This window comes from Mesocricetus auratus, unplaced genomic scaffold (genome assembly GCF_017639785.1).
Source record: "Mesocricetus auratus isolate SY011 unplaced genomic scaffold, BCM_Maur_2.0 Super-Scaffold_100009, whole genome shotgun sequence".
In the NCBI taxonomy this organism is placed as follows: domain Eukaryota; kingdom Metazoa; phylum Chordata; class Mammalia; order Rodentia; family Cricetidae; genus Mesocricetus; species Mesocricetus auratus.
This window is the reverse complement of record NW_024429193.1, coordinates 43,445,599-43,471,752: the sequence shown is the minus strand read 5'-3', so window position 1 is coordinate 43,471,752 and position 26,154 is coordinate 43,445,599. Positions and strand designations below refer to the sequence as shown.

At 35.8% G+C, this 26,154-nt stretch overlaps 1 protein-coding gene across 8 annotated transcripts in view; it reads left to right on the top strand.

Moving 5' to 3' along the window:
• The window catches only part of Col11a1 (collagen type XI alpha 1 chain), a 189,704-nt gene that overhangs the window by 24,095 nt on the left and 139,455 nt on the right, over positions 1-26,154 (top strand). For all 8 annotated transcript variants that reach the window (XM_040752004.1, XM_040752002.1, XM_040752003.1 and 5 more), the window contains 2 exons: positions 3,872-4,085; positions 8,628-8,790. In XM_040752004.1, coding sequence (XP_040607938.1) covers positions 3,872-4,085; positions 8,628-8,790 — 377 coding nt within the window. The remainder of the gene's footprint in view (positions 1-3,871; positions 4,086-8,627; positions 8,791-26,154) is intronic.

Below are 26,154 nucleotides of genomic sequence, written 5' to 3'. Positions count from 1 at the left end.
TGAATAAAAGCAAAATATTGACACAAAATGCTATAATGAAAATTTGACCGAACTTAAAAGTTAAAGGTTAAAAGTTCTTAAAATATTAAGACCATGCTCTATTTTGCAACTCATTTTAATTTTTAAAAAATAATAGTAACATTACTTTTACCTTTTTAATTAACTATGTATCTTCTATATCTAAGAGGAAAACAATAATTTTGAGAAGAAAATAAAAACAAAAATGTGGGCTAAAGGAACTGTTCTAGTAATACTAAATAAGATACAGTTTATAATGTTTTTATAATTGACTCATTATCTCAAGGTCATGGAAGTTAATTTAATTAATTTGGTGTTTGATTATTTCTTCATGGAGAGTGAACATTATGTATGCCTGTGGAATCTTCTACTCCAGTTAACAGAACTTATGTGTATGAATGTTCTACCCCAGTTAGCACTCGTATTCTGGCCTAGGTTTTGGTAATAACTACTCCAGTAAGAGACTCCTATGATAGGTGTCTCCTGTACATTTCTTCTTGGACAGAAGAACTTCCTGAAAATTATTCATTAAGGGTAATTAAAAATAATTAATGAACATTATTTAAAAAGTAGTGAATTTTCTGATGAACACAGTTGGAGGACTGGACACTTTAGCGTCATCATTGAAAGGGTGGACATATTTCAGGGAGAGAGATTAATGTATTTTTTTTGGTTTGTTTTGTTTTTCGAGACAGGGTTTCTCTGTGGCTTTGGAGGCTGTCCTGGAACTAGCTCTTATAGACCAGGCTGGTCTTGAACTCACAGAGATCTACCTGACTCTGTCTCCAGAGTGCTGGGATTAGATGCGTGTGCCACCACTGCCCAGCTGAGATTAATGTATAGTTGCAGAATGAGAATATATGTCCTCTAAAGCTCCAGGAAAAGATAAAAATCAGAAGATCTGAAAATGTGCGCTTTTAAATTAAATAAAGCTGTTGTTTTTCAAATTCCCATTGTCACCTTTGGAGTATTTGATATAAATATCCTGCAGAAAAACATGTATATGGACTTACATGTTCATAACCACCAAAGGAAGAGGGCATTTAAGTTCAATTCATAGGTGAGGAGTTGGATAGATGGAGTATTTTAGTTAGGTAGAAATGTCAAGCCATCTAAGGCCCTAGACCAAAACATATTATATATTTAAATATAATTGTAATTATAGTAGAGAATATCATTGAATCATTATCACCATGAAAACATACAGATATTTTTGAAAGATATATTCTGCTTGCAAAAATATTGAACAAAATTTAGACTCTTAAAATCATTGCTGTTATGCCATTTTTCATATTATTTATTAATGATAGCAACATCTATTGATATTAACAACCAATTCTAATAGTTGTAGCTGAACCTATAATAATCATAGTAGTTATTATAGGCACATTCTTCTAGATAAATGTACATATCAAACATTGGACACTGACACTTTTAACAACAGTCATTGAGCATGTCTAAAATCTGTGTTTATATTTCAAAATAATGGATTTTAACAGATGTTAAACTTTACATTTGATGGGTATGCTAAGTGTTGATGACTGTTGTTTCATGTATTTAATGTAATGTAGTATTAGTACTGTATTAACAAGGTAGAATTTTCAGAACTTAAATATACAAAGTCAATGGCTTTTAAAACTTCACACAATCCCCTTACTCTTGTATGAGTACAATTATTTCTGATGTTTAACCATACGTGAATATCTCTATATACACTTATTCACTTTTTTGGTTAAAATGTACAAAGTATTTTTCCCCAGATCATAATGTTTTAATTCCCCATTTTTTTCCACTATGAGATCATGGAAAATTTGAGTTTATTTACCTTGGGCCCTCTTCAGTAATAGACTAAATTACCTAACTATATGTTTCAATAGCATAGCAAAAATAAAGCATGCCGTTAAGTGATGTGCTTTACAGTTTTTCCATTTTACTTCTATGATTTCCCTCCTAGTGATTTTCACAAAACTATGAAATCAGAGTCATATAAAAGCTGAAATTTCCTGTTAGGTTTAAATCAAGTTAGAAAACAGAGATGTACTTTGAGGTAAAGTTCTGGAGCAGTATGTATGAGATACTTGGTTTAATCTTCATACCAAGTAAAAATTCTAGTTGAACAATATACATTTATATAGGAACATGCATAATTCATTTCAACTGGTTAGAAATAATTTGATTACTTGAGAAATTGAAAAATACCTTTTATTGTGGAAATTTGTTTAGTATTAACTTAAAAATATGAGACCTCATTATCAGCCCACATTAGCTAACATTAGTTCGCATCAACAAATATTAGTTAACATTAATTGACTCCTTTTAGGTGGCATACTACTTAATTTCTATAGAAGCTCTAGAGTTCAGTCTACATCATTACCTCAGTTAAGGGATATTATATAATATTCTAAGAACGTATGACAAAAATATCTTGTGGCCAGTGGATCTGACAAAACCTAGGAAAATGACATTTTATTTATGTGCATGTCTAAATTCATTTATATGATTGTGTGTGTGTGTGTGTGCATTCATGTGCATGTATATGACAGAGGATAACATGTAAGTGTTGCTTCTCTTTTTTTCACCATGTGGTTCTGGATATTGAACTCAGGTCATCAGGTTTGGCAGCAAATCCCTTACCCATGAAGCCATTTTACCAATTCAGTACCCCAACATTTTAACTGAGATATTATAATACTTACCAATTCCTGTGTAGATGTGCAATGCAAAAATATACTTCAACACAACCTGTCAGTGTTCCCCTTTAAACACATTTGTAAGATTTCACATTCAGGAAACATCTTTCTGTCACTGTTATTTGTAGCAGATTCATAAAGTTCCATTTTGAATGATATTTACTGAACCAGCCTCAGTCATTTAAGTGTATTTGAAAAAACCATTTGTGCTATAATAAATCATGCCTTGATGAGATGCAAACATAATATCTTTACAAATAAGCATCTTTTCATCATGAACAGAAACAGAACTGCATATCTTTGTAATCCTTGGTATTTGAACGTATGGCAGTCATATTCACAGTGCCTTTTAAAAACTCATTTTGCACTACAACCTGCAATTGAATTAAAATGAATGGATTTAACATGAAAGCTCTTGATACTAGCTCAGACATAATCCATAACAAAACACCTGTTTTGTAATGGATAATATTTTAACTGAAGTAATCAATTTCTCCTAAAGGATGTTATAAATATATGTATTACATATAATCAAATACATACTATATATGAATAGTGGTTATATATCATATTTATTGTTACTTTGAAAAATAAAACCTACCATGTAGTATGTAATGTGTCCATAATACTACAAAGAGTCCAATTATAAGAGAGACATATTAAGGCAATCCCTAAATTGACATATTCAGCACATGTTTAGTAAGCACTTGTGTAGGTTAGGTAGTAGGCTCGGTACTTGAGATAAGATCATGGCAAGAGAAAACAAAAAGGAGAGTATTCCTTCATTACTTAAAAGTTCTGATTTTCAGTGGCATGCTTTTCAATGGTGAAACTGAATTGTGTGACAAAAATTCTACTAAGTGTTTACATAGATGATGAAATAATGCCTTTATATTATCTTCTTACAGTGCCTTTTTACAAAGAACAGTGTGGCCAAAGCTTAGACATACAAAGCTTATGTCAAAACTAGTAGCTAAATAAATGTTTGATTGTTTTCTGGGGCTGGAGAGATTCCTCTGCTGTTCAGAGCCCTTACTGCTCTTGCAGAAGTATGGGGTTTACTCCCCAACACCCTTGCCAGGGTTATATAAAAAGTTCAGGTAAAATTGTGAGCTAGGAACAATTTAGAAATCTGGACTTTCTAACTCATTTTGTCTTTTCAGGTGGAATTTTTCCTGAAGATTTTTCAATACTATTTACAATAAAACCCAAAAAAGGAACTCAAGCTTTCCTTTTATCAATATATAATGAACACGGTATTCAGCAGCTTGGTGTTGAGGTTGGGAGATCACCTGTCTTTCTATTTGAAGACCACAATGGAAAACCCAGTCCTGAAGACTATCCCATATTCTCAACAGTTAACATCGCTGATGGAAAGTAAGTCACACAGTGAGAGAGTGTTAGCCGTGCTGAAAATTTTAATTAATCATTCAGCAGTCTTTATGAAGTGTGTTTTCTAGTGACTATTGATGGAAAACACCCCAAAAGACCACCACAAAATCCCCAATATTGGTGTACTCTATTTCATAGTCTGTACTGGTAAAGGCTGAAAAAAAAAGAAAACTTGTGTGGATGAGAGGGAAAAGCAGGGCAGGAAACTAAAAGATGATACAACCTTAAGAACAGAGATGAGGGAAGACCTGTGGTTCTGATGGTTCAGCGGATAAAGGCACTTGCAGCCAAGCCTGTCCACTTGGTTTCAGTCCCTGGGAATGACATAGCGGAAGGAAAGCACACATATCTTGAGGCTCATTCCTGGATAGGACTGATTCTCCCTATGTTAGCAGCTGTTAATTTCCTGTAGCTCTTCGTTTAGGGCTTGGGCCTTGTAAGAATTCTCCCACGCACGTTGGCATGTCAACTGGCATTGCCACTGGTCAGGTTTTATTTAGGTGACTGAATTGGTAAGATTTCATGTGTACAATTCCTTCTCAAATATAGAAGACTATCTTTTAGCAAATGCCTGGGTTCTGGCTATAACCATCCTGCCCACTCTTATGTGATGCTCCCTGATCCTTAGGTATAGCGGTTATACTATAAATTTATCAACTAGGGATAATAACGCATGGTTAGTTGTGTAGAAGACATACTTAGTGCATCATATTGCAGAAATATTTTTAATCTATGTTGTTTTTTTTTAAACTATTTCATTTTACATACCAGTCCCAGTTCCCTCTCCCTCTACCTCCCATTCCCCACACCAACTCCCCCATCCCACCCACCATCCACTCCTTAGAGAGGGTGAGACCTCCCCTGGGGATCATCAAAGTCTGTCACATTTGGGGCAGGACCTAGGCTCTCCCCCATGTATCTAAGCTGAGAGAGTATCCCTCCATGGGGGAATGGGCTCCCGAAGCCCATTCATGCACTACGGTTAAATAATGGTTCCACTGCCCAAGCCCCCCAACTGACACCCACGTTCAAGAGGTCTAGTTTAATCTTATACTAGTTCCCCAGCTGTCAGTTAGGGTCATGAGCTCCCACTTGTTCAGGTCATCTATGCTGTCTTTTTAACCGGAAAAAAATCTTAGTGTATCTTTGATCTAATTTGATAGCAATTGTTTTAAGTTTTAATAATTCTTAAAATAAAAATAAAACTCAGTAAATAATTTTGAGATGATTATGAAGTAGATAAGAAGAAGTTGTATGTATGTACTCTATAGTGGTAAAATACTATTTGATAATATGATGAGTAAATCAATAGTTAGAAATATTCACTCATTTTTCTTTTATTTATTTCTTTATTTATTCGTTCATATAATGCGTCATAACTGCATCTTCCCCTCTATCTCCCTTCTACATCCTCTCTTTCCCAGCACCACTGCTTCTCAGTTTCCCTTCAGAAAAGTACAAACTCTCAGTGGTATCAACTGAATTCAACATAACAAGATGTAAAAAGACTAGGTTTATACCCTCATATCAAGGCTGGGCTAGGCAACCCAGTAGGAGGAAATAGGTTCCAGGAGCAGAAAAAAAGAGTCAGGGGAAACTCCAGTACCATTATTAAGAGTCCTTGACTTCCCTCACTCCTACAATCATTCTTCCCTCTCTTATGCAGAGCTCCTCTAGCTCCTCTAGTGTTTGGTTGTGGGTCTCTGAATCGTTCCCATCAGCTGCTGGAGGAAGCCTCTGGGATTATTGGCCTGCTAGTCACCAATCCTATGAGTATTATGAGTATAGCAGAATATCATTAGGAATAATTTCATTAACTTTTTTTTGTCAGTCCTGTTTGATTCTACTCTATGTATCTGAGTCATGATTCATTTCTATTTCAGGAATTTTTAGTAGATGTTTAGTATGCACAAGTTCTGTGGTCTTTTCTTGAGACTACTAAAATGTGACGGTTTATTAAGATCAAATGACACAACAACAGTTGGAATGCAAAAATTATTGGAATTTAAATACACTTTAGTTTGTTAAGAACAACCTCATGGATTTCATCATAATTGACTACTCAACCCATAAGTATTTATATACTATTACTTTGCCGGCAGTTACCAAGGTACAGGTGTTGAAGCCATGAATATTGTAGGAAAAGTCCCTCCACTCTTATTTACATGGATATTGTTAGTGTTTTGTAGATCAAAGTAACTTAAACTTAAATTCAAAGTACTGGTAATAATGTCTGTGAATAAAACCACATGAAAGTAAAGGAAGAAATGCACTATGTAGTAGTATTTTGTACTTGGCAGTCTGTTATGAAGAAAGTACAGGAAGTAAGTCCCTGTTTGCATGAGAATGTGGAAGGAAAACTGTTCATATGGTGTGTTTGCATGGAGCAGTCAGGAGACCAGTATGTGATCAGCAACTGGATATCAGAAAGCAAACTTGTAGGAGGTGGGGGTGAGAGCACAAGGAGGTTTCTATGAGAGAGACAAGAATAGAAATGAACAGCTCTGGGAATATTTGCTGGGCTTATTTAATATAAAGATTTAATTTGATGTCTTTTAATTTAATTTATTCATGACTGTGTGCTTTGCATCTCTCTTTTTCTCTCTCGCATGTGTGTGTGTGTGTGTGAGAGAGAGAGAGAGAGAGAGAGAGACAGAGACAGAGACAGAGACAGAGACAGAGAGAATATGCATCTTTGTACAGGCTGATGCCCAGGACAACCTTTAGGGTGTCAGTCCTCAGGAACTATCCCCCCTGCCCCTTTTTTTAAGATGGTCTCGCACTGGGATAGAGCTTTAGCTTGAGGATTAGGGTAGAGTGGCTAGTCATAAAACACCAGATGACCACCTGTCTTTACTATGCTGGCACTAGGGTTAGAAATGCATGCTGCCAAGTCTCTGATCACATGGATGCTGGGAATTGGACTCACGTCTTAATTATGCATCAGTTATCTTCTGGACTAAGTTCTTCCCAGTCCCTTCATTCATGTTTTGATGGTTGCTAGGGTCACAAAGGCGAGGAAGCACAGAGCAGTTAGGAGCATAAGCTAGAGAGGTGATGGCTTCTACTAAAAGCTGAAAATCACCAGCTTTTGTTTCATCATAAAAATACATGATGTTCTATTGTAAGTATAGATACCATGAAACAAAAGGAGCAATTGAGAATTCAGAACTGAGTTAATATTATACTATTTAAATTATTATTACTATTATTATTTAAAATGCTATATTTAATTCTTTGGTTTTTGTCATCTCATTAACACAGCTTAACCTAACTAAAAAACAATTGATCAGATTTTAGCAATTAAAATTATTTTTATCTTCTGCTAATGAAAAGAACATACCTCAAGACTAGGAGTGGTTTAACTTAGCACACAGGCTTCTTGGCATAAAGTATGTGTAGATTTTACTCTCAGTGTATGAAGTTCCTCCAAGGCTCCTTATATAACCCTTCACTCTACTCAAATCTTCACTAGTTGAGTGTGCTATTGGAAATACCAAACACAAAGCCTGTATGGAAATTTACTTGGTCATCACCAGTACTCATGCCAAATATCATGAAACCAACATTTGGGAACACTCATACAAATTTCTGGGTATTCTATTTTATGGATCTACTCCTAGACACTTCTGGAATATTAATCTAGCACTTTTCATTTGGAAGAAAATATAAACCACAGTGGCTTAAAGAATCCAAGCGAGTTTCACTTAATGGTTTCTGTTAGCAGTAGACATTGTTAATAAAACCCTTTCTAGGATGCAGGGAGAGCATGCATGCTTCCAAGGGCTGGTCAAATTCTCCCGTCTAAGCCTGTCATCACTGCCCTGAATTAGCTGGGGCAGTAGCTACAGTGTGAATTGAACTTCCCACTCCACACATGCGCTGACTCTGCTTTCTTTCAGTGTTTCTTCTTGTTGCCAGACCTGGAATAAAGAAGAGATATTGTTTCTCAGTTTTGGATCCTGCCCACGGTGGTGATCTATAACTGTCTTGAAATTAAAGTGGAAAAAGAACATGAAAACACTTGAAATAAATGGAGTTCAGGACAGAGTAGCACATTGTGTTTTACAATTAGGACATTCAGCTGCTCCAGATGGAGCTGCCATTCAGTCAAGAGACAGAACCTTTCACAGTCACTCTCAGGGGATCACCAGAGCAGAAGTTTTCTCGTGGAATTCCACTTAGGAAGAAAGCATTTGCACACAGAGAAACCCAAATCCATCTCAATCTCTGTCAGATGTGCTCATCAGAAAACACAAAGTGAAGCAGAGGGTGGGCATGTCCTTATCAGCACAGGTGCCTAATCCATCCCTGTATCTTAGGAACCTGGGCCGTTTGAATAGTTGGTGTTGTCCCGGATAAGCAGGAAGCTGTCACTAGCTAAACCACTGAGGCATAAGTGTGCCTCTGTTTTTATACCATTTTGGCTCTCTGTTGCCATTTAAAGCTCACGTTCTAATGAATGAGTCTGTTGATTTGGCAGCCAGAGGCTCTGAAGTTTACACATGAATTGGTTCGGTTTTACAGGTGGCATCGGGTCGCAATCAGTGTGGAGAAGAAAACTGTGACAATGATTGTTGATTGTAAGAAGAAAATCACAAAACCCCTCGATAGAAGTGAGAGATCAATAGTCGATACCAACGGAATCATGGTGTTCGGAACAAGAATTTTAGAAACAGATGTTTTTCAGGTAAAAATCAATCAAGTTTATTTAAGATGAGTTTTGTTAGGTCAACTAGGCTAATAATACTAGCGATCATTACGTTGTAAAACAGTTTAAAGGTCTAAAGGGTGACCTAATTTCTCCCTCTGTGAGTGGAGTGGTGATGATTTCTGTTGTTGGGCCAGAGGAGCATTAGACAAAGGTTTCTACAGGGCCAGGGAAGCTTTGCAGAGATTGGTTGATTTGAAAAAAAAAAGTGTCCAGTTCTCTTGGCAAGTGCAATTCTTTTCACTCTTAAATTTTATTCTCAGTACTTTAGCTTAGAGAAAGTAACTTCTTAAATTCCCATTCTAGAAGATTAATTCAGAGATTATGTTGATAAAGATGAACTTTAAATTGGAGAATCTACTTTTAAAAATGAAGTTCAAGTCACGATGGAAGCTTGTCCAATTGTATTTTGCTAATTATCACTATGAGGCTTTTTTAAAAATCTGTCAGTCATTGTATCTGACAACTTGCATTTGTCTTTTTATTGTATAAATAGAACTGAGGCCTGACTCTACTAGGGGGTGCACTGAGGCATTATTAACACAAATTCTGACTCAGTATTTGGAATATAATTGCTTAAAGCTGAATAATATGATTTATGTATTTTGTTTACACATACCCATCTATTAATATGCACATATGTATACAAATTTAGATAGTATATGTTTTTTAAAAATAAAAGATTGTAAAGTCAGAGTCTCAGCTAGACCACTGCATATGCATTTATATGAACCATCTAGGGCACAGTATTAAATAAAATGAACACTCATGATATTGTCAGATTCTGTATTTGGGATACTATTCATTAATGACTTTTTCCATTACTCTGCACTTAGCCATTTGACTCTATATAAAATATTTGAATCCCTTACAATATGATGAATGAATTGTGGATATATATAATGACAATATGCTATCTGTACATTATTACATATTAATTGTATACACAAGGATGACTACTGACTTATTGTATGTTCGGATGTCATAGAAAAGTATTATAACTTTTCTTCCCACAGAAACTTACTTGAAAAGTTCATTAACAGTTTCATAGGTTAATTTTCTAGTTTTGTAAATAAGGGTATGAAAGAACATGACTGGATTTCTTTATTTCTTCCCTTCTGAACTTCTCTTTATCTTCCATCCTCCAAAGACTGGTTTTATGACATAACATTTAACTTCTGAAGTAACGGCAAGTGTTAATTTGAAGAATGTATTCAAACATTAAGAACAATAATGTGGAAACAATTCTTCTATGAAGCCTGTAGTGACTATGACAAGGAACTGTGGGACATTTCTCTACAAATATGCTTTGTATTTTGAGCTTTCATGGAACCATATGAAACTTTTAAAGTGAATTTATTTATTATTAGTTTTTAAAATGTAAATGAGCTTAGGAACTTCCCATGTTAGGTTTACAGCATACCATATTTTAGTTACTCCAAAAGAAAAATCTCCTATTTTTGCTCATTAAAATAATGCACAAATTTTTAAGAAAACAATTAAATAGAATGAGATTTTATATTTATCTAATTCAAATATCCACAGCTGTCATCCATGAGAGTAGTATTTACTTTATTTACTAAATACTGTTATTGTGTGGGTATATGAAACTTCAGACTAGACTCTGTCCATGTGAACATAGGGTATGGAGAAACTGAATGCTTAAAATAAATACACTTGTTCAACACTCCTTTTTTTAATTAGCTCATAAGATATGAATAGTATCACTGACTTGTTTTTTTCTAAAACTTTACTGAAATTCCTTTTTTATATATTTTGTTTATAATTTGGTACTTTCGTAGAACTTCCACTCTTAAAAATTGTGTGAACAATGCATAGTAGAATATACCTTATTTTAGTGTTTCATAAATAGTTACAGTGATACTGTTGCTATGGTAACATTAGATATTCATTAGTCTGAACACTGCAAGTGCCAATTTGTCACAAATATTGTGACTCAATATTTATCTAAGAACTTAATATATATAATTCAATGAATGTACTCCTTCATACTGCTGGATTGATACAATCATGCTAAAATAGACATTATAAATCACAATATGTTGATTTTTTACCACTTCAAATTACATAGGACTGAAAATGATTTAAAGTTTTTCTAGAATGGTTTTCATGTGCATGTAATGAGATGTATTTATTTACCGTCCATATATCTATAGAGTAAGTATAATGACTTATTCTGGATGGGGAACATTCTTATTCTTAATCCCAGGTTCTGGATTCCTATTTAAATTTCTCCAACTTTCAGTTCCCCATTTCTCAACTGAGGAGTATAAAAGACTATCCTTCACAGTAATTGAAAATATAGTAATTGAACAGGTGTAGGAAAGACTTGCATGGTAGAGTTTGAGAGTATACATACGTGAATTTGTAATTTGTAAGAAATTATGGTTTTCAATTTACTCTTGAATGATAATACAGCTGTCTCTTTCATTATGATTCCATGTATTTTGATAGCATTGCATTTAAATATTTTTGTAAATTTTTGAATTGGAGTAACTAGTGTGACCTATATCTTTTTTATTAAAATACTTTATTTATTTATTATGTATACAGTCCTCTGCATGCATACCAGCAGAGGGTATCAGAGCTCATTCAAGGTGGTTGTGAGCCACCATGTTGTTGCTGGGAATTGAACTCAGGACCTTTGAAAGAACAATCAGTTCTCTTATCCGCTGAGCCATCTCTCCAGCCCCAGTGACCTATATCTTAATGAAAATTTCTAGTGGGTCTGTTTGTTTGTTCTGTAAACAGGAGTTCTTTTTAGGCCTACTGCTTGTGTACCAAACACTTTGGACTGTTTAAATCTGCTTGTTCCCTCTATATATAACAGCACCTTAGATGGGCCTTCTTAAGAGGAATGCGGTGTGGGTGGATGTAGACTCCAAGCAGGCACAAAGTGTCCAGCCAACAGAGGTCTGGTTTTTCCACCCTGATGATACGCTTTGAAGACGTGAGGAAAGACTTACCAGGAACAATGCATCATTAAATCAGAACTCAGAGCCATGATTTCTTATGTGTTCTAAGCACTATCATTTTAAACTTCAATATCTTAAAGTTTATTCATCAAACTCTCTTATACTTTTAAGAAAAACTGACTGGGGTAAGAGTCTCATGAGTGGTGAATGAATTATGATGGCAATTTTGCAAAACCACTCAGAAAGCTTAAGAAAGATTTACATTTATTATTACTACTATTATTTTATAAAGTTCACACATGTGTGTGAGGGCAGCCACAGATGATGGAAATGGGTATCTGACTTGGAACTTACTTTGTAGACCAGGCTGGCGTTGAACCTACAGAGACCCACTTGCCTCTGCCTCCCAAGTGCTGGGATTAAAGTTGTGTGCCACCACCACCACTTGCTATAAATTCATTTTTACTTAATACCCAGTCCATGCCAGCAAGATGGAGTAGAAAAAAATCCAAGAGCCAGAAGAACAGGTAGTTGCTATGAGATTATGTCTCCAGGGAAAGTCAGAAGCTACACCCACCAAGGCTCACCAACATAACTCCTTAAACACGACCTATATTCCCATAGGTCTAGAATACTCTGTTCTTGTTTTTTGTGCTCCCTCATTGTTTCTGTTGTGTGGTGGATCCCACCTTGAGTCTCATGAATGTTATTTTACAAATCCCCTACCACTGCACCACCTTCCAAGGTTTTCTCTTTTCATTTATTAATTAATTCAATTCAATTCTTTTTTTCCCCTCTTTGCTCTTTAGTCTGGGTAGTTTCCATTATCAGTGTTTGAACTGAAATTCTCTCCCCTGCTGTGTCTGTGCAATTGATATTCTTATAAAGTTACACTCCATTTCTGTTAGCTTTATTGATCTGTAGCACATTTTATTGTGATTATTTATTCCTGAGTTCCATTAGCCATATGTGCTTGCAAAAGGTTTGCTTTGTTCCATTAAAACCTTAAGCATAGTAATCAGAGATATAAAGAATCCTGTTACATTAATTCTGACCTTGCTATACTGATTTATAGTTTTGTTGCTATTTGTTGTCATAAATTGTATGCTGGATCTAACAATAAGCCTTGAAATTTTGCTCTGGAAAGGAATACATGATAAGCTGAGTAAACTGATGTGTGGTAAGTGTCAGGAAGACAAAAGTTTGTAGCTGTATTAAGTGTGACTCTTGTGAGGAGTTTGAGCTCTCGGAAGGTCAGTTTTGTCAGTGCTTCTCAGTTATGTTCCCTGAGGTGTCTAGGAAGACTTGGGTGATTGGGTATTATGCATTTTCCTCCTTCTGTGTAGAAGGCCAAATTATGATCTGCAGTTCTGAATATTTCTGTGTATTTAAAAGCTATTCTTCCACACTCTTTTCTAGATACCTACCAGAATTATCTGTCTATTTGTTAGTGTGGTATCTTATAGAACCTTTTAAATAAAACTCATGGAAGTATAACCTTTACCACCCACGAATGAGTTCCAGTGGAGTTTTTAACTCCTGTGGGGGCGTATTTCATAGAATTTTGTCTGCTCTGCAAGAAAGGGGGGTGGGGTAGTTTTAATTCCTCTTTAGTATTTACTAAACTAGTTTTAATTGTGATACATGCTGTAGTTTTGTAGATAGTTTAAAATTTGTGGTATTAAAATAGAAATTTAGGTGATTCTTCACTTTTCCTACTGCATATCCCATTTGCAATCTGTTTTCCTTTTTCTTCTATGCACAGACTCAGAATTTCTTGCATAGTTTTAGCTACAGCATTTCCTTTCTTTATTCAGATATTGTATTCTATACCTGGGGCAAAAATCAGGACTAAAAAAAGAGCGAAATAAAAAGAGAAGGCCTGGGCAACCTATGGGGCCCTGAGCTGTGGATCAGTGTCTATCCCTGGTATACAAACAGTCTTTGTGTGCCTATAGCACAAAGAGGGATGCTCTCTCAGCCTGGACTCTTAGGGGAGTGCCTGGACCCTACCCAGAGTAAAATGACAGACTCTGATATCCCCTATGTGGAAGGATTTGGCAATAGGGTGGGAGGGTGGAGGGGAAGGGGAGTGCGGGAGGAGGGGAGGGAGAGGGAACTTGGATTGACATGTAAAACAAGCTATTTAAAATTTTTTAAAAATGATAAAAAATTAAAAAAAAGAAACCCCCAGACCAGGCAAAGCATCACCAGTGGATCTGTGTGATTCTCTTCCAGCGTGCCTACATTTTCATAGGTCAGAAAATGATGCTGTTATCACCAGCCAGTTCACGTGTACTTCTACTGCCCTAGGATTAATGGCAATATTAATGATGATATTTGAAGGTTTAATTCTTTATAATAAAAACAGGTACTATGGAAACTGCATCATAATATCATGCTTCATCTTATCCTCTAGACCTCTAAAATTAGGATAACTTTACTATCTTACCATTCATTTATAAAACAGTCTTGTTCTGAGTTCTCTGTGAAATGTCTGTGATTAAAAAATACAAATGTAAATTGTCACTGTTACATTCATGAAACACTTTTCATAGTCTTTGTTTCACAAATATTGAGAACGTATTTCATAGAATATAAATCTTAGAAGGTTTCAAGTGAATAATGATAACAATTTCAGTTATTTCACTTGAGAAATTAAAGCTGATGCTAAAGGCTTCATTCAGTATCTAAGAAGTACAATGACTGTGGAGGGAACAAAGTTATGATGAAGATAACCAGGTGTTGTAACTTGATAACTAAGTGTTGTAATTTCAAGGAATCAAAGCTTTTATCTCAATATTCCAAATTGATATGTTATTTTGTACTCTAATTATTGGAGTAATTTGCTTAACTGAGTGCCATTTGCAGTCTTTTGAGAGAGATGTCTTTCCCAACTTAAGGTGGAAAATAACTTTAACCACTAGAGATGGATAATTGAGGCTGAAATGAACTGAAATAAATAAGTACTTGTCTTCCAGAAAGTTTTACATCCTCCCCCATGTCTAATGAAATCTGTAAAGTTTTTACCTTAGGACAGAGACTTATTTGTTTAGCATTCATCATGAACTGTTTGTTGGCTTTTTTGAGAAGTGTAAAATCAATAACGAATGATTCTATCTCTCTCCCTGTAACTGATGGATTTCCCGCGCTTCTGTGGATGGCCCACCTAAGATGTCAGAAAGTACAGATATTTACATCATTACTCATAAGATAACAAAATTACAGTTATTAAGTAGCAACAAAATAATTTTATGGTTGGGGATTCACCACAACATGAAGAACTGTATTATAGCGTCTCAGCATTAGGAAGGTTGAGACCCTCTGTGGCAGAAGGAGTGGAATTTCTTTCTCTAGGCAGTTGTGTAATCAAATGCCAGGTTGTTAGTATGTTCACTCTGGAGTCACATTGCCATGATGTGATGCTCAGAATGAGAACGAGAGTGGGGATCATGGCTCTATTTAATCTCACACATAAAATGAGGAGTGTTGTTATTATTACTGAAAATTTGAAGATTAATAACTTAACATTTGAAAAGACACATCCATGCGAGGAGAGGATTCTGTGAGAATTGACTTAATTCAAAACTGTTGTTTACTTCTGGAATTTAGTGGAAATGTAGTTAACATAGTAGCTTCATGTCACTTTGTATATAAAGTCATAATTTATGGTTTTAATGAACTTTCCAGTACCTGAAAACAAAAAAAACAAGTGTTATTACCCACTAGGACTTCATTCTTTACCCTCCTGAAGCACTATACATTATGTACAGAAGAAAAGGAGAGGCACTTTTCAGTGATTTATGGTTGTTTGCTTTATTCTTGCCTGCAGGCATTTGGTTAACTGCATTTATTATATAGCTCTGGCTTTGAAAGAAAATGTCAAAATTCTTATCTAAAACATTTGTGATTCATGTTTTGTGTAATATATTCTAAGACCAAAATTATTTGTTCTATAAGTGTAAGAAAATATATGATTGCAAGAGGAACAGTAAGCTGTATTTGACAAATATGAATTGATAATTTGTTAAATTTAATATTCACACTTAAAATCCAAATTGGGCATTGTAGCAAGTTCAATAGAGATTTGTGTTAAAATGCCTTCAACCTATCCAGAAAAATCTATGCATCCTGCAGCTTTTCTGCTAGAAGGACTCCGTGTGTTCATAGATAATTGTAAATTTTCTAACATGTGGTGGAAAGCTTTTTCATAGAATCAGCTAAATGTAAATACACAAGTGTCTTATATCAGGTTTATAAAAATAGTTTTATTACTTTGTTGTGATTGTGTGAATGTGCATGTGTGCGCATGCACGTATGTGTGTGTGTGTGTGTGTGTGTGTGTGTGTGTGTGCTCACCCACTCATTAAGGTGAGAGACAGGCATCAGGTGTCTTCTTCAGTTTCCTTATGTTTTAGTTTTTGAGACAGACTCTCTCACTGAACTTGTGTACTGACTTGGCTAGACTTTCTGGCCAGCCATGAAGAGGGACTCTTCTCTCTCCAGTTCTCCAATAATAGTTTGAAAAGGCACATGTATCCATGTCAGACTGTTAATCATTTGTTTGTTGTTTTTAAGTGAGTATAAGGAATTGAATTTAGATCCTCATGCTTATACACCAAGTACATTATCAACTGAATAATTGCTCTTTGGTCCCCAGTCTTGTTATCTACTAGTTTAGCTTGTCAGATTTTGTTTAGAATTGGTGTAATGAAGTCTTTACAGGTTGAAACGCTAAACACGACAATTTCTCTTCTGAGTTTCTGTTTTAGGAGAAACTTAAGTTCTGCTTCTTGCTATATGTACACAACATTGGTTTTACCCAGTGTCTAGAGTTTTCCATCGTCATGACTGGAAGGAGCATCTGGTTTTGGATTTTCAGTGTGTAATTACATTCCTGAGTGCTGCAGACTGAGTTCATATGGCATGTGTGGTGAAGAACAACACACAAAAATTCACTACATGAGTTACAACCAGCCTTCAGGGAGCATGTGCAAACTCGCTTAGTCTGCTCTTTGAGATGTCACTGTACTTCATTAAAAGGCTGTTGGGTGTCCGATTGATCATCCGCATGTGTAGGATCACTTATGCATCAGTGAAATTTAATTGCCAGATGGGGGATGTATTTTATATATTAGGACTTTATTGACTTCTTGTTAAATTTCATATTTAGTATGCTTTTTGACTGAGATTGCTTATAGATACAAATGAAGCATTTGATGCAGAGTCAGATTTCGGTACTCTGTACAGACACAAAGCACCACCATGCACACAATACTTTTTTCTCTAAGAGGAACTCAATAAACTCCAGACATTGTGTATATTAAAATATCGAATTTGTATGTCTCTGCTTTTACAAGTTTGTCTCTGTATAGCTCATCTTTGAAAAAGGCGGTACCTCTTCCCTTGTCATTTCAAATGTTAAGAACTAGTATTCTTCAGCATTTTGTTAACTTTTAAAAATGGTTGGAGCATTTCATACCATGCCTATAATGTGTTTTTATGATAGTCACATTCCATTCCCTCGGTTCAATTATCCTTTCTATGTTCCCTCACTACCTTTTTCTCCTGACTTTATGTCCTCTGCTCTGCTCTTTTTAAAAATCTACTTTGTGCTGTCTATGTGCACATAGGCGCCAGACCATCTACTATGGTTAGCTCACTCAGAAGCTTCATGATCCTCTCTGCCATCCTTGTTGGGATTTTGACTGTCTTGATCTTGTGCGTGTAATTACTGCCTCTATGAGTTCAGGTGAACAGTAGGGCAATCATGTCTACAAATAATTGTTACACTATGGATACCTACTACCTCTGTGATAATACTTGAGGCTTGAAGAAAAGTTATGTGGTATAGTTATCTAGTAGAACTTGGCACTTGTGCTCGTTGTTTTTTGACAGCTTGACAAAAAGCTAAAGATACCTGGGAAGAGACAGCATCAGTTGAGGGAGTGTTGCCATCAGACTGACCTATGGCACATTTTCTTGATTGCTGATAGATGGAGGAGGGCTCAAACCAGTAAGGTTGTCACCACTACTGGACAGGTTGCCTTACATGTATGAAAATGGTGGTTGGAAGCAAGCAAGCCAGGAGCACCCCTCCTTGTTTTCTACTTTAGTGACTGCCTCCAAGTTCATCCTTGAGTTACTGACCTGACTTCATATGGACTGTGTCATGTAAGTGAAATTTAAGCTAAATCACACTTTCCTTACCCCGATGGGCCATAGTGTTTATCAAGCAACAGGAAAAATAATAGGCCAGCACTCAAGAGGACTGTGTGAGCACTTGGAGCTATTTGAAAAGGAACTATTTACTTTAGGTTTCTGATGCTGCTACTCTGAGTAACTATGTGGTGTTTACAGAAATGAATTCTTTGGAATGTTAGCTAAAAGCAAAGGGCTTTAACTCTCTTTTTATAGTTTATGAACTACATTTACAACTCTTAAAAATCTTTAAAAGGAATATCCTGGACAGAATTTTGTTTCATCATCTTTTCTATCCTCTATTTTCTGGTAAACACACCATTAATGTGAAAGCATCTCTATCTCAAATGAGTATACAAGGGAAGTAATTAATCTCATTATTGTTGAGCTACTTTTAGAATGTGATAGTTTAAAGACATGGTCTAGTTCACTTCTTTCTATGAATGGCTGTATATAGTTCCCACATGAGTGAAAAGAATGCCATTAAGACCACTGAAGGCTTGTCTATTAGTTTCCTCTGTTCAAGCCTCTGTGTAATGGCTCCACAATTCCTAGTCTTTATTTCTCGAAAGCAGCTTCTGAGTGGATGATGGAATGGGAGAATGGCTGATGTCACTTCTTTGTTTATAATATCTCAGGGACTTTTCTTTTGATTTGAATATACACTTCGTTCTTTCACACGTCTGCAGATTGCATCTCATCCTTTGCAATTCTCTCCAACTTCATCAGTGATTTCTTTCCTCCTTGCTCTTTCTAGGCCACAGTGTGTCCTTTTCCTCAAAAATGCTACCCCAGATTAATGGCTGAGAGGCCAACAGGGGACTGATCCAGACTCCATGAATGTAATGTCAGTGATGAGGCCTCAGAAATCGCTGGGGCCTTGGGTAGTAGTTCAGTGTTCACCATGGTGTATGAATGAACTTTGAGAGCCCATTCCAAATAGAGGGATGCTCTCTCAGCCTGGACACATGGGGAAGGTCCTAGGTCCTGCCCTGGATGAAATGACAGACCGTGGAGATACCCCCAAGGAGGGTCTCACCTTTCCTGGGGAATGATATGGAGATTGGGTGGGGGCTTGAGGGGTCTGGTGGAGGAACAAGTAGGGGTGGGAGAGGGAGCTGGGATTGACATGTGAAACATTCATGTTTCCAATTTAAATAAAAACATTTATCGAGGAAAAAAAGAAAAGTAAAACATAAAAAAACATGCTACTTAGAGCATAGTTCCAACCTATTCTTCTGACAGTCTCTATGGTTTGAGGGTTCTGGCTTAGTTCCATTTTTCCCTCCTTAGTTCATTCTTGGTGTTCTTTAGTCAGTCAAATCTTCCATTATTGAATTAGCTACATAAGAGTCTGTCCCTCTGATATATCACCCTTTTTCATTATTGCTGTATTTTTCTTTTGCAATAGTTTCTGGAATTCTGCATTTTTTCCTTTCTACTTTTAGAATACAAAGTTTGTGAGGGGAGAAGCTTTCTGTAGTACTAAAAATGTATATGCGTGTCTTACAAATCATTTAATTGATAAAATTTAAAAGCCTAATATACTCTCCCGAGCTTATTAATTTAAGAAACATAGATGACTTGTGGCTTCAAGGAAGCACTGGATAAGGTATACTACCTTTTTACTAACTACTGTATTCATTTCACATGTTCACTGTATGGAGTGGGTCCGCATTAATACTTATACTTAAAAATCAACTCTTTTACAACTGATCGTATAGAAAGTATAAGATGAATGTGTTCTTTTGAGGAAGAATTTTCTCTTGTGTCAGATGTTTTCTGTAATGCTTAGTAAATGTTTATTGAATTAGAAATACATTTAAACAATGTAGGACACAGATCAACTTCATGAAATTGGTTTCTTCAGCAGGCTTTGATGCACTATCAGGGCTGTGTGGGCTGCAGTTATGACAGTGACTATGTGGTTTCTCTCATTCTTTCCTTTGAATTATGGCACTGATGCAATCTCTGGTGTATATTTCAATCACACTAAAACTCTAAGCATTTTGGCAGCTTTCCTTCATCCCACAACACTTGAGAAAGTATCAGTAACTTTATGGAATGTTTGAAAGCCAAACACTGATGAGACTTCCTGTCTCATCAAATCCAGAAGTCTCAGTGGGTGGGAAGCACAGAACAGCTGATTGATATTCTTGACCAGTCCTTAAGAGATGCAACCCCATGTAAGAGCTATTGTCCACCTTCTTTCTGGGTACACAATTAGAAACTCTACCAAGACCCACTTGGTTTTTTACAACATTTCAAGTATAAATAGATAATTAAAAATGAGGGAAGCATGTATCAGAGAGAGAGTGTAACATTGTGCTATACCACTGCCTTTACTGCAGCCAATGCCAGACAGTTCAGCTGCAAAGATTTTTCTTTTCTATTACATGTTTGTTTTTCTTTCCCTTTTCCTGGCATGCTTACCTTATGGATAATCACTTTAAGATTCATGAAGCTGATTTTCCTGGCATAGAGTAATTACAAGTGAAATCTATAACCACATTCCTTAAACTTCATACTGATATTTCACTTGCCTCAACATTTTTGAAAAAAAAATGTCTTTACCATTTTCAATTTAAAATTTACAAACAGCTTAAATTTTACTTCTGATTTTTCAAACTTTGGGGGCAATTCAAGACAACTAATGAACCTTTCTAAATATTTATAGTTGTAATTTATTATAAAATAACAAGAGAGATTAACATCGGAATCGGGGAGGCTGGGGGGGGTGGCTTGGTGGTTAACAGCACTTGTTGCTCTTACAAAGGACCTAAATTCAGCATCTCCATAGATGCTCATCACTGGCTGTAACTGCAGTTCCAGGGGATATGATGTCCCTTTGTGATCTCTGTGACCTCCAGGCATGCTCTTGGTACACTTATGTATATGCAGACAAAATAGTCATCCACATTAAAAAAAAAACCTTTAAAATCACCAGCAGAAGAAGATGTCTATGGCAAGGTTCAGAAGACAAGGAACTTGTTTACTTGTTCTTAGTTTACACATATTGAAATGGAATCTTTTAATGATGAAAAATATTTGACAGGAAATCCAAATATTAGGTCTTTACTTAAAACCTAGTACATGTAAGCTAAGTATGGACACAGTGAGCATCACAAAGAATACAACCCCTGCTTTTGTGTAGTTTACAGTCTAGTGAATTAGACTGTCTTCCAGTATATGACCAGATCTTTTCTAGCAAATGACAAACCTACACTTTTTATATAAATGTTTATAAAGATATTTACTTGTATGTATGTATAATTATAATACAAAATTGTCATCTTAGGGCCTTTAAATACATCGAACTCCTTCAACTTCTTTAGGCAACAAAAACCTCACTTGTAGAAGTTCAAACTGCAAAACTGAGCACCACCATTACCTTCTTGGGGGCTAAAGAGGAAGGGAAGTAAAGAGATGTGTTAATAGTACCAGCTTTGCCTTACAGCAGTGAAATACCCATGATACGCCACACAAAGAGAAAAGACTTATGAAGCTCAGGTTTGAAAGTTCAGAGTCCAGGGGAGGGTCCCATTTGTCTGATCTCTGGACAGGATGGTGGATGTCAGCACATGCTGGCAAGAATGCACATAGCCTTTCAAGACTAATGGCTCAAACCATAGTAGAGGAAAGGAAAGTGATCCTAATCCTACCATCTTTAGTAAAGTAATGTCTATAATGACCTTATATATTGCCACCATTTCTAATCAGTAGTACTAGACTAACTTTTAATGTTAGGCTTGTTAAAGGAATTTTCAATATTCAATGAATAATATCCCATCCCTGCTTTCCTTAATTAGCTCTATTCTCTGAATAATCAAAATGAATTCATTCCCATAAGTTCCAAGTCCCTAAGTCTCTCAACTCTTCCAGTGCTGCTCAAAACTCAAAACCAAATTTTAATCCGAGACACAGGAAAATGGTCAGTTGTGTGCCACTGTAAAAGTAAAATATCAACTTACATGCTTCTGATATCTAGTGATGGGGCATGTATGGGTTGAATACTCCTCCCTATTCCAGAAGGGAGATACCAAGCAGTAGATGGAAGAAATTAGCCAAAGACTGGATATTAGCAAGATAATTGCTACATCCTTATGTTTCATCCATTGCATATGGCTGACACTGGGGCAAACTGGGCACTCAAGGGCTTGAGGAGTCCTGCCCATACTGCTGTGCTGAGTTCAATCACGTGATCTTCTGGGCTCCTTTCATATGTTGTTCACAGCTTTCCTCAGCAACCATTGCATGCTGCTGGAATCTCTGCTGTGACTTCAACTTTATGTTCACTCAGAGAGCTCTTCTATGCCCTGCTGCATCAGGAATTCCCTGTGGAGGTTCCATCCATGCAGAATACTACCATATTCTAAGGCTTAAAGGAAAAAAATCTCGGTAGAATCTTCCACTACCCTAACTCTTGTATTTTCACCTAAAAAGTAGATTGCATGATACATGCTGAGACTAGTCATCATGTGGGCCCAGCTGTAACAGTCGTGGTGTACTTAACTGCTCACTGTGCAACAGAAGGTCTCTGAAATAAATTTGTTCCTCCGAGTCCTTAATAACCTATAATGGGATTGGGGCCTTGAAGATATTTGAGATTCCTTCCATAGTTAACATCCCCAGTATTTTCTTTGGCAAGAGGCTGTTCAACCACACACTTATTCCAGTGAGCTTTCTTTGCTCTCTTTGTCCAGGCTGCAATATTTTAAAACAATTTTGCCTTGCCTCCTTTTTGTCACTCTGCATGTAATTTAAACCAGTCTCTCACTGCTATCAGGATGCTTTTCTGTGTGCAATAAACAAGTCAGTTGTTTCTAAATTGAGCCTTCTTAGAGGACACCTACAATGCCCAGGATAATTCTCATTTTCACATGAAATCTAACCAGTAGATCTTTGCTATACTCATCTATTGTGTATACATGCCACATTTTCATGGCCCATTCATCCACTGAAGAGAACCGATGATATCATAACTTGAGTAGTGATACAGAGCATGGGTACCTCTACTGTGTACTGACTTAAGTACATTTCCATATATACCCCTAATATAGGTGTAACAAGGTAAAATAATCCTCCTTTTATATTTTGAGGAAACTCCATGCAGACTTCCATTGTGACTGGATAACACTTCCAATTCGTATGTATAAGGGTTTGTCCCCCACCACACATTTGTCTTCCTAGTGATTTTTACCATGGTGAATTTCACTGCAGCTTTGATTTACGTTTCCATTACGAGTAACCATGTTAGAGGTTTTTTTTTTATGTCTTTGTTGGACATTTATATTTTTGAGAGCCATTCACTTGATTGGGTTATTTATTTATTGGGGGTATAAGTCTTGAGTTCTTTATATGTACTGAATATTAATATTCTTTTTGATGAAAGTTGACATAGATTCCCTCCCAGTCTGTAGGCTGTCTTTTCACTCTGTTGTTTTATTTGCTGCACAGAAAGAGTTTAGCTTGTTACGATCTTACTTGTAAAATCTTAGAATTATGTTTTGAGTTCTTTCAGACCTATTTTGGAAATAGCTACCTAGTTGATATTTTGAAATACTCCTAGTAGTTTCAGAGCTTCAGGTTTTATATTAAGGTGCTTGACTAATTACAAATTGATTATTTTCTATGGTGAGGCATAGACTTCTACTTTGTTATTCTACACCTGGGTAGCCAGTTCTCTGAGCACCATTTGTTGAAAAATCTAACCTTCCTACTCTTCAATGTTCAGTGAATCTAAACCCTGCTTGTCATATTTAGACAAATCATTATAATGGATTCACTAGTTTGTAGAACTTTTGCATTAGATGATTTTCAATATTTAAATACAATTACTGAGTCAGCTACCTTAAGGAAACGTATGTGTACTTCATTATTTGGAAATATCAGTTACTACAATAAGTGAACATCACTGGTTTGGCATTTGATGAAGGCAGCACATGAGACCACATCATGGTGGAATTATATGTTTGAGAAGTGACAAATTGAAAAGGGAATGAAAAATACTCAGAGTCCCAAATCTACTTTGAGAGTCTGCCTACTCCATGATCAAAGCATCACACACTTGACTCAACCTTCTAAAATTTGACCACTTTCCAAGAGCAAACCCTCTACTCTGTAGGGACAGTCTTAGGATGACAAACAATCTATTACAAAAGATCAATGAGAACAGGATGTCTTCCTAAGTACTTCTCAATAGTAACATTAATGATAAGGCAGGGAGACACCAAACTAGGCATGGAAGTGAGGGTTGGTCCTACCTTCCCAGCCCTAGGTGATCATTTCTGTTTTCTATACCTGTAAAGGTTCTAATAAAAAAATTCTTCACCATAATAAAAGAGGCAGGAGTAGTAACAATGTGATTCATGGAGTCAGAAGACAATAAACATTGTTATGTTAAAAAGAAAACTTAAAAGTAAGTCATCTCATTTATGTAGCATATTGCTGAAAAATTCCTCTGATTTTGCCATGTAAAAGTCCTGTCCTTAATTTTCGCAGATTTCTGTCTTCTTTATAGACATAAAATAAAGCAATAAACAAATTGTGTTCTTGTAATTATTTTGGTGCATAGTAACCTTAAGAACAAGATGGAGTAGCTGTGTGAAAGCAGTATGTACCGTTCACCTTCTTCCTCGTTCCTTTCACTTCTCCCCATTTAGTCAGCACGGTAGTTAGCCTTCAGAAGCATTTACTAAACGAATGGATTCAAGATCTATCTGTACACAGACAAAATAAGGATTCTGGAATTTACCTGTTAAAATCCTTGCAGGAGTTACTTTAAAATTATTGGGAAAATATTTTTTTTAATATATCTGTAGTATCAAGCTACGCTTATATACAAAAAAAGAAAAGTATTTTTCTGGGTAGATTTCTGAGATTTCAAATACAATAAAGTGGGTTTCTATTGCCAACTGTTAAAATACTAGCTCGCCCTCCAAAATACTTCCAATGCATTAGGAAATTCTGGCTTTCAAGTTTGAACACGCCTCCCATCTTTGGCTAATCAATAGTGGTTATACATATAGACTATAAATCCTGATGTACAAAGAAATTTGAAGATTTGAAACTTGATAATCTCTGTTATTTTTAAATAAAGAAAAATATAAGGTATATAAATTCATGTATATGTACATATATACACATATATTTCATCATTTCTCTTGGATGTATTGCATAACATGGCTAATTTTGATTTAATGAAATTTTCAGGTTCGTACAGGAACTGTATCAGTCATTTTTTAGAAAAGCATACATAAAGATAAAGATAAGGACATAATTTTAAAATAGTTTTTTAAGAAAAACTTAGAACAGCATCATTTTATGTAGATTAGAAGAATAAGATAACATTTCTATACGTTTATATAAGATACTTTTTTGCACCTTTTTTTTATCAGAAATATGAGGGCATGTAAGAAGACAAAAAATGATGATGCTGTAGCTGACGTATCTGATCACTCCCTGGTTACATTTGTGCCTGCCTTCCGCGTGTCTCTCAGCTCCCATCTCATGACTCGACATTCATAGCTTATCTCTTTTCCTTCCCTTCTGTAGAGAGCTAAAATCTGAATCACTTATCTGAGACAACTTATCTGAGCCTAAGTTTCCATTGTTTATTCTGTGAGGTTCACTGCTGTATGGCATAGTCAGTGAGTGGGTGGTCAGACTTGGAGTTGACCAAACTCTGAGTGGTCCCACACAGAGGGGACAGCTGGATTTGAAACCAGACTCTTAATATTTACATACAATAGACATATTTTATGTGAAACATTCTTACAGTAAATGTAGTTCTTTATTTATAAACTGAATTTCAATTTAAAAATACTACATAGAATATTGTGTAAACCCTATCTAGACAGAATATAGATATAAACCATCGTCATGGAAATTTACTAAATAATGATGTGTGGTGTGTATGTATGTATACAGTCTATATAAAAATACTATATTGTATAGAGCTAGTTTATACAGCTGTGGATCACATGGTAATTCTGTGCTCTCTACCTTAGCCTTAGCTTTTAGAGCATTAGAGAAAGAAGATGTCTTTTTCATCCCTCTAACGTTACAGTAGTACAGATGCCAGGTTTGCTTCATAATTTCACCCCTTTCTATCTCTAGAAAATTTTATAGCATCTAAAATAATATTTACAGGCCACTACACCTGTTATACTCAGGTTCACTTATAGACTGTCTCACAACACAACAC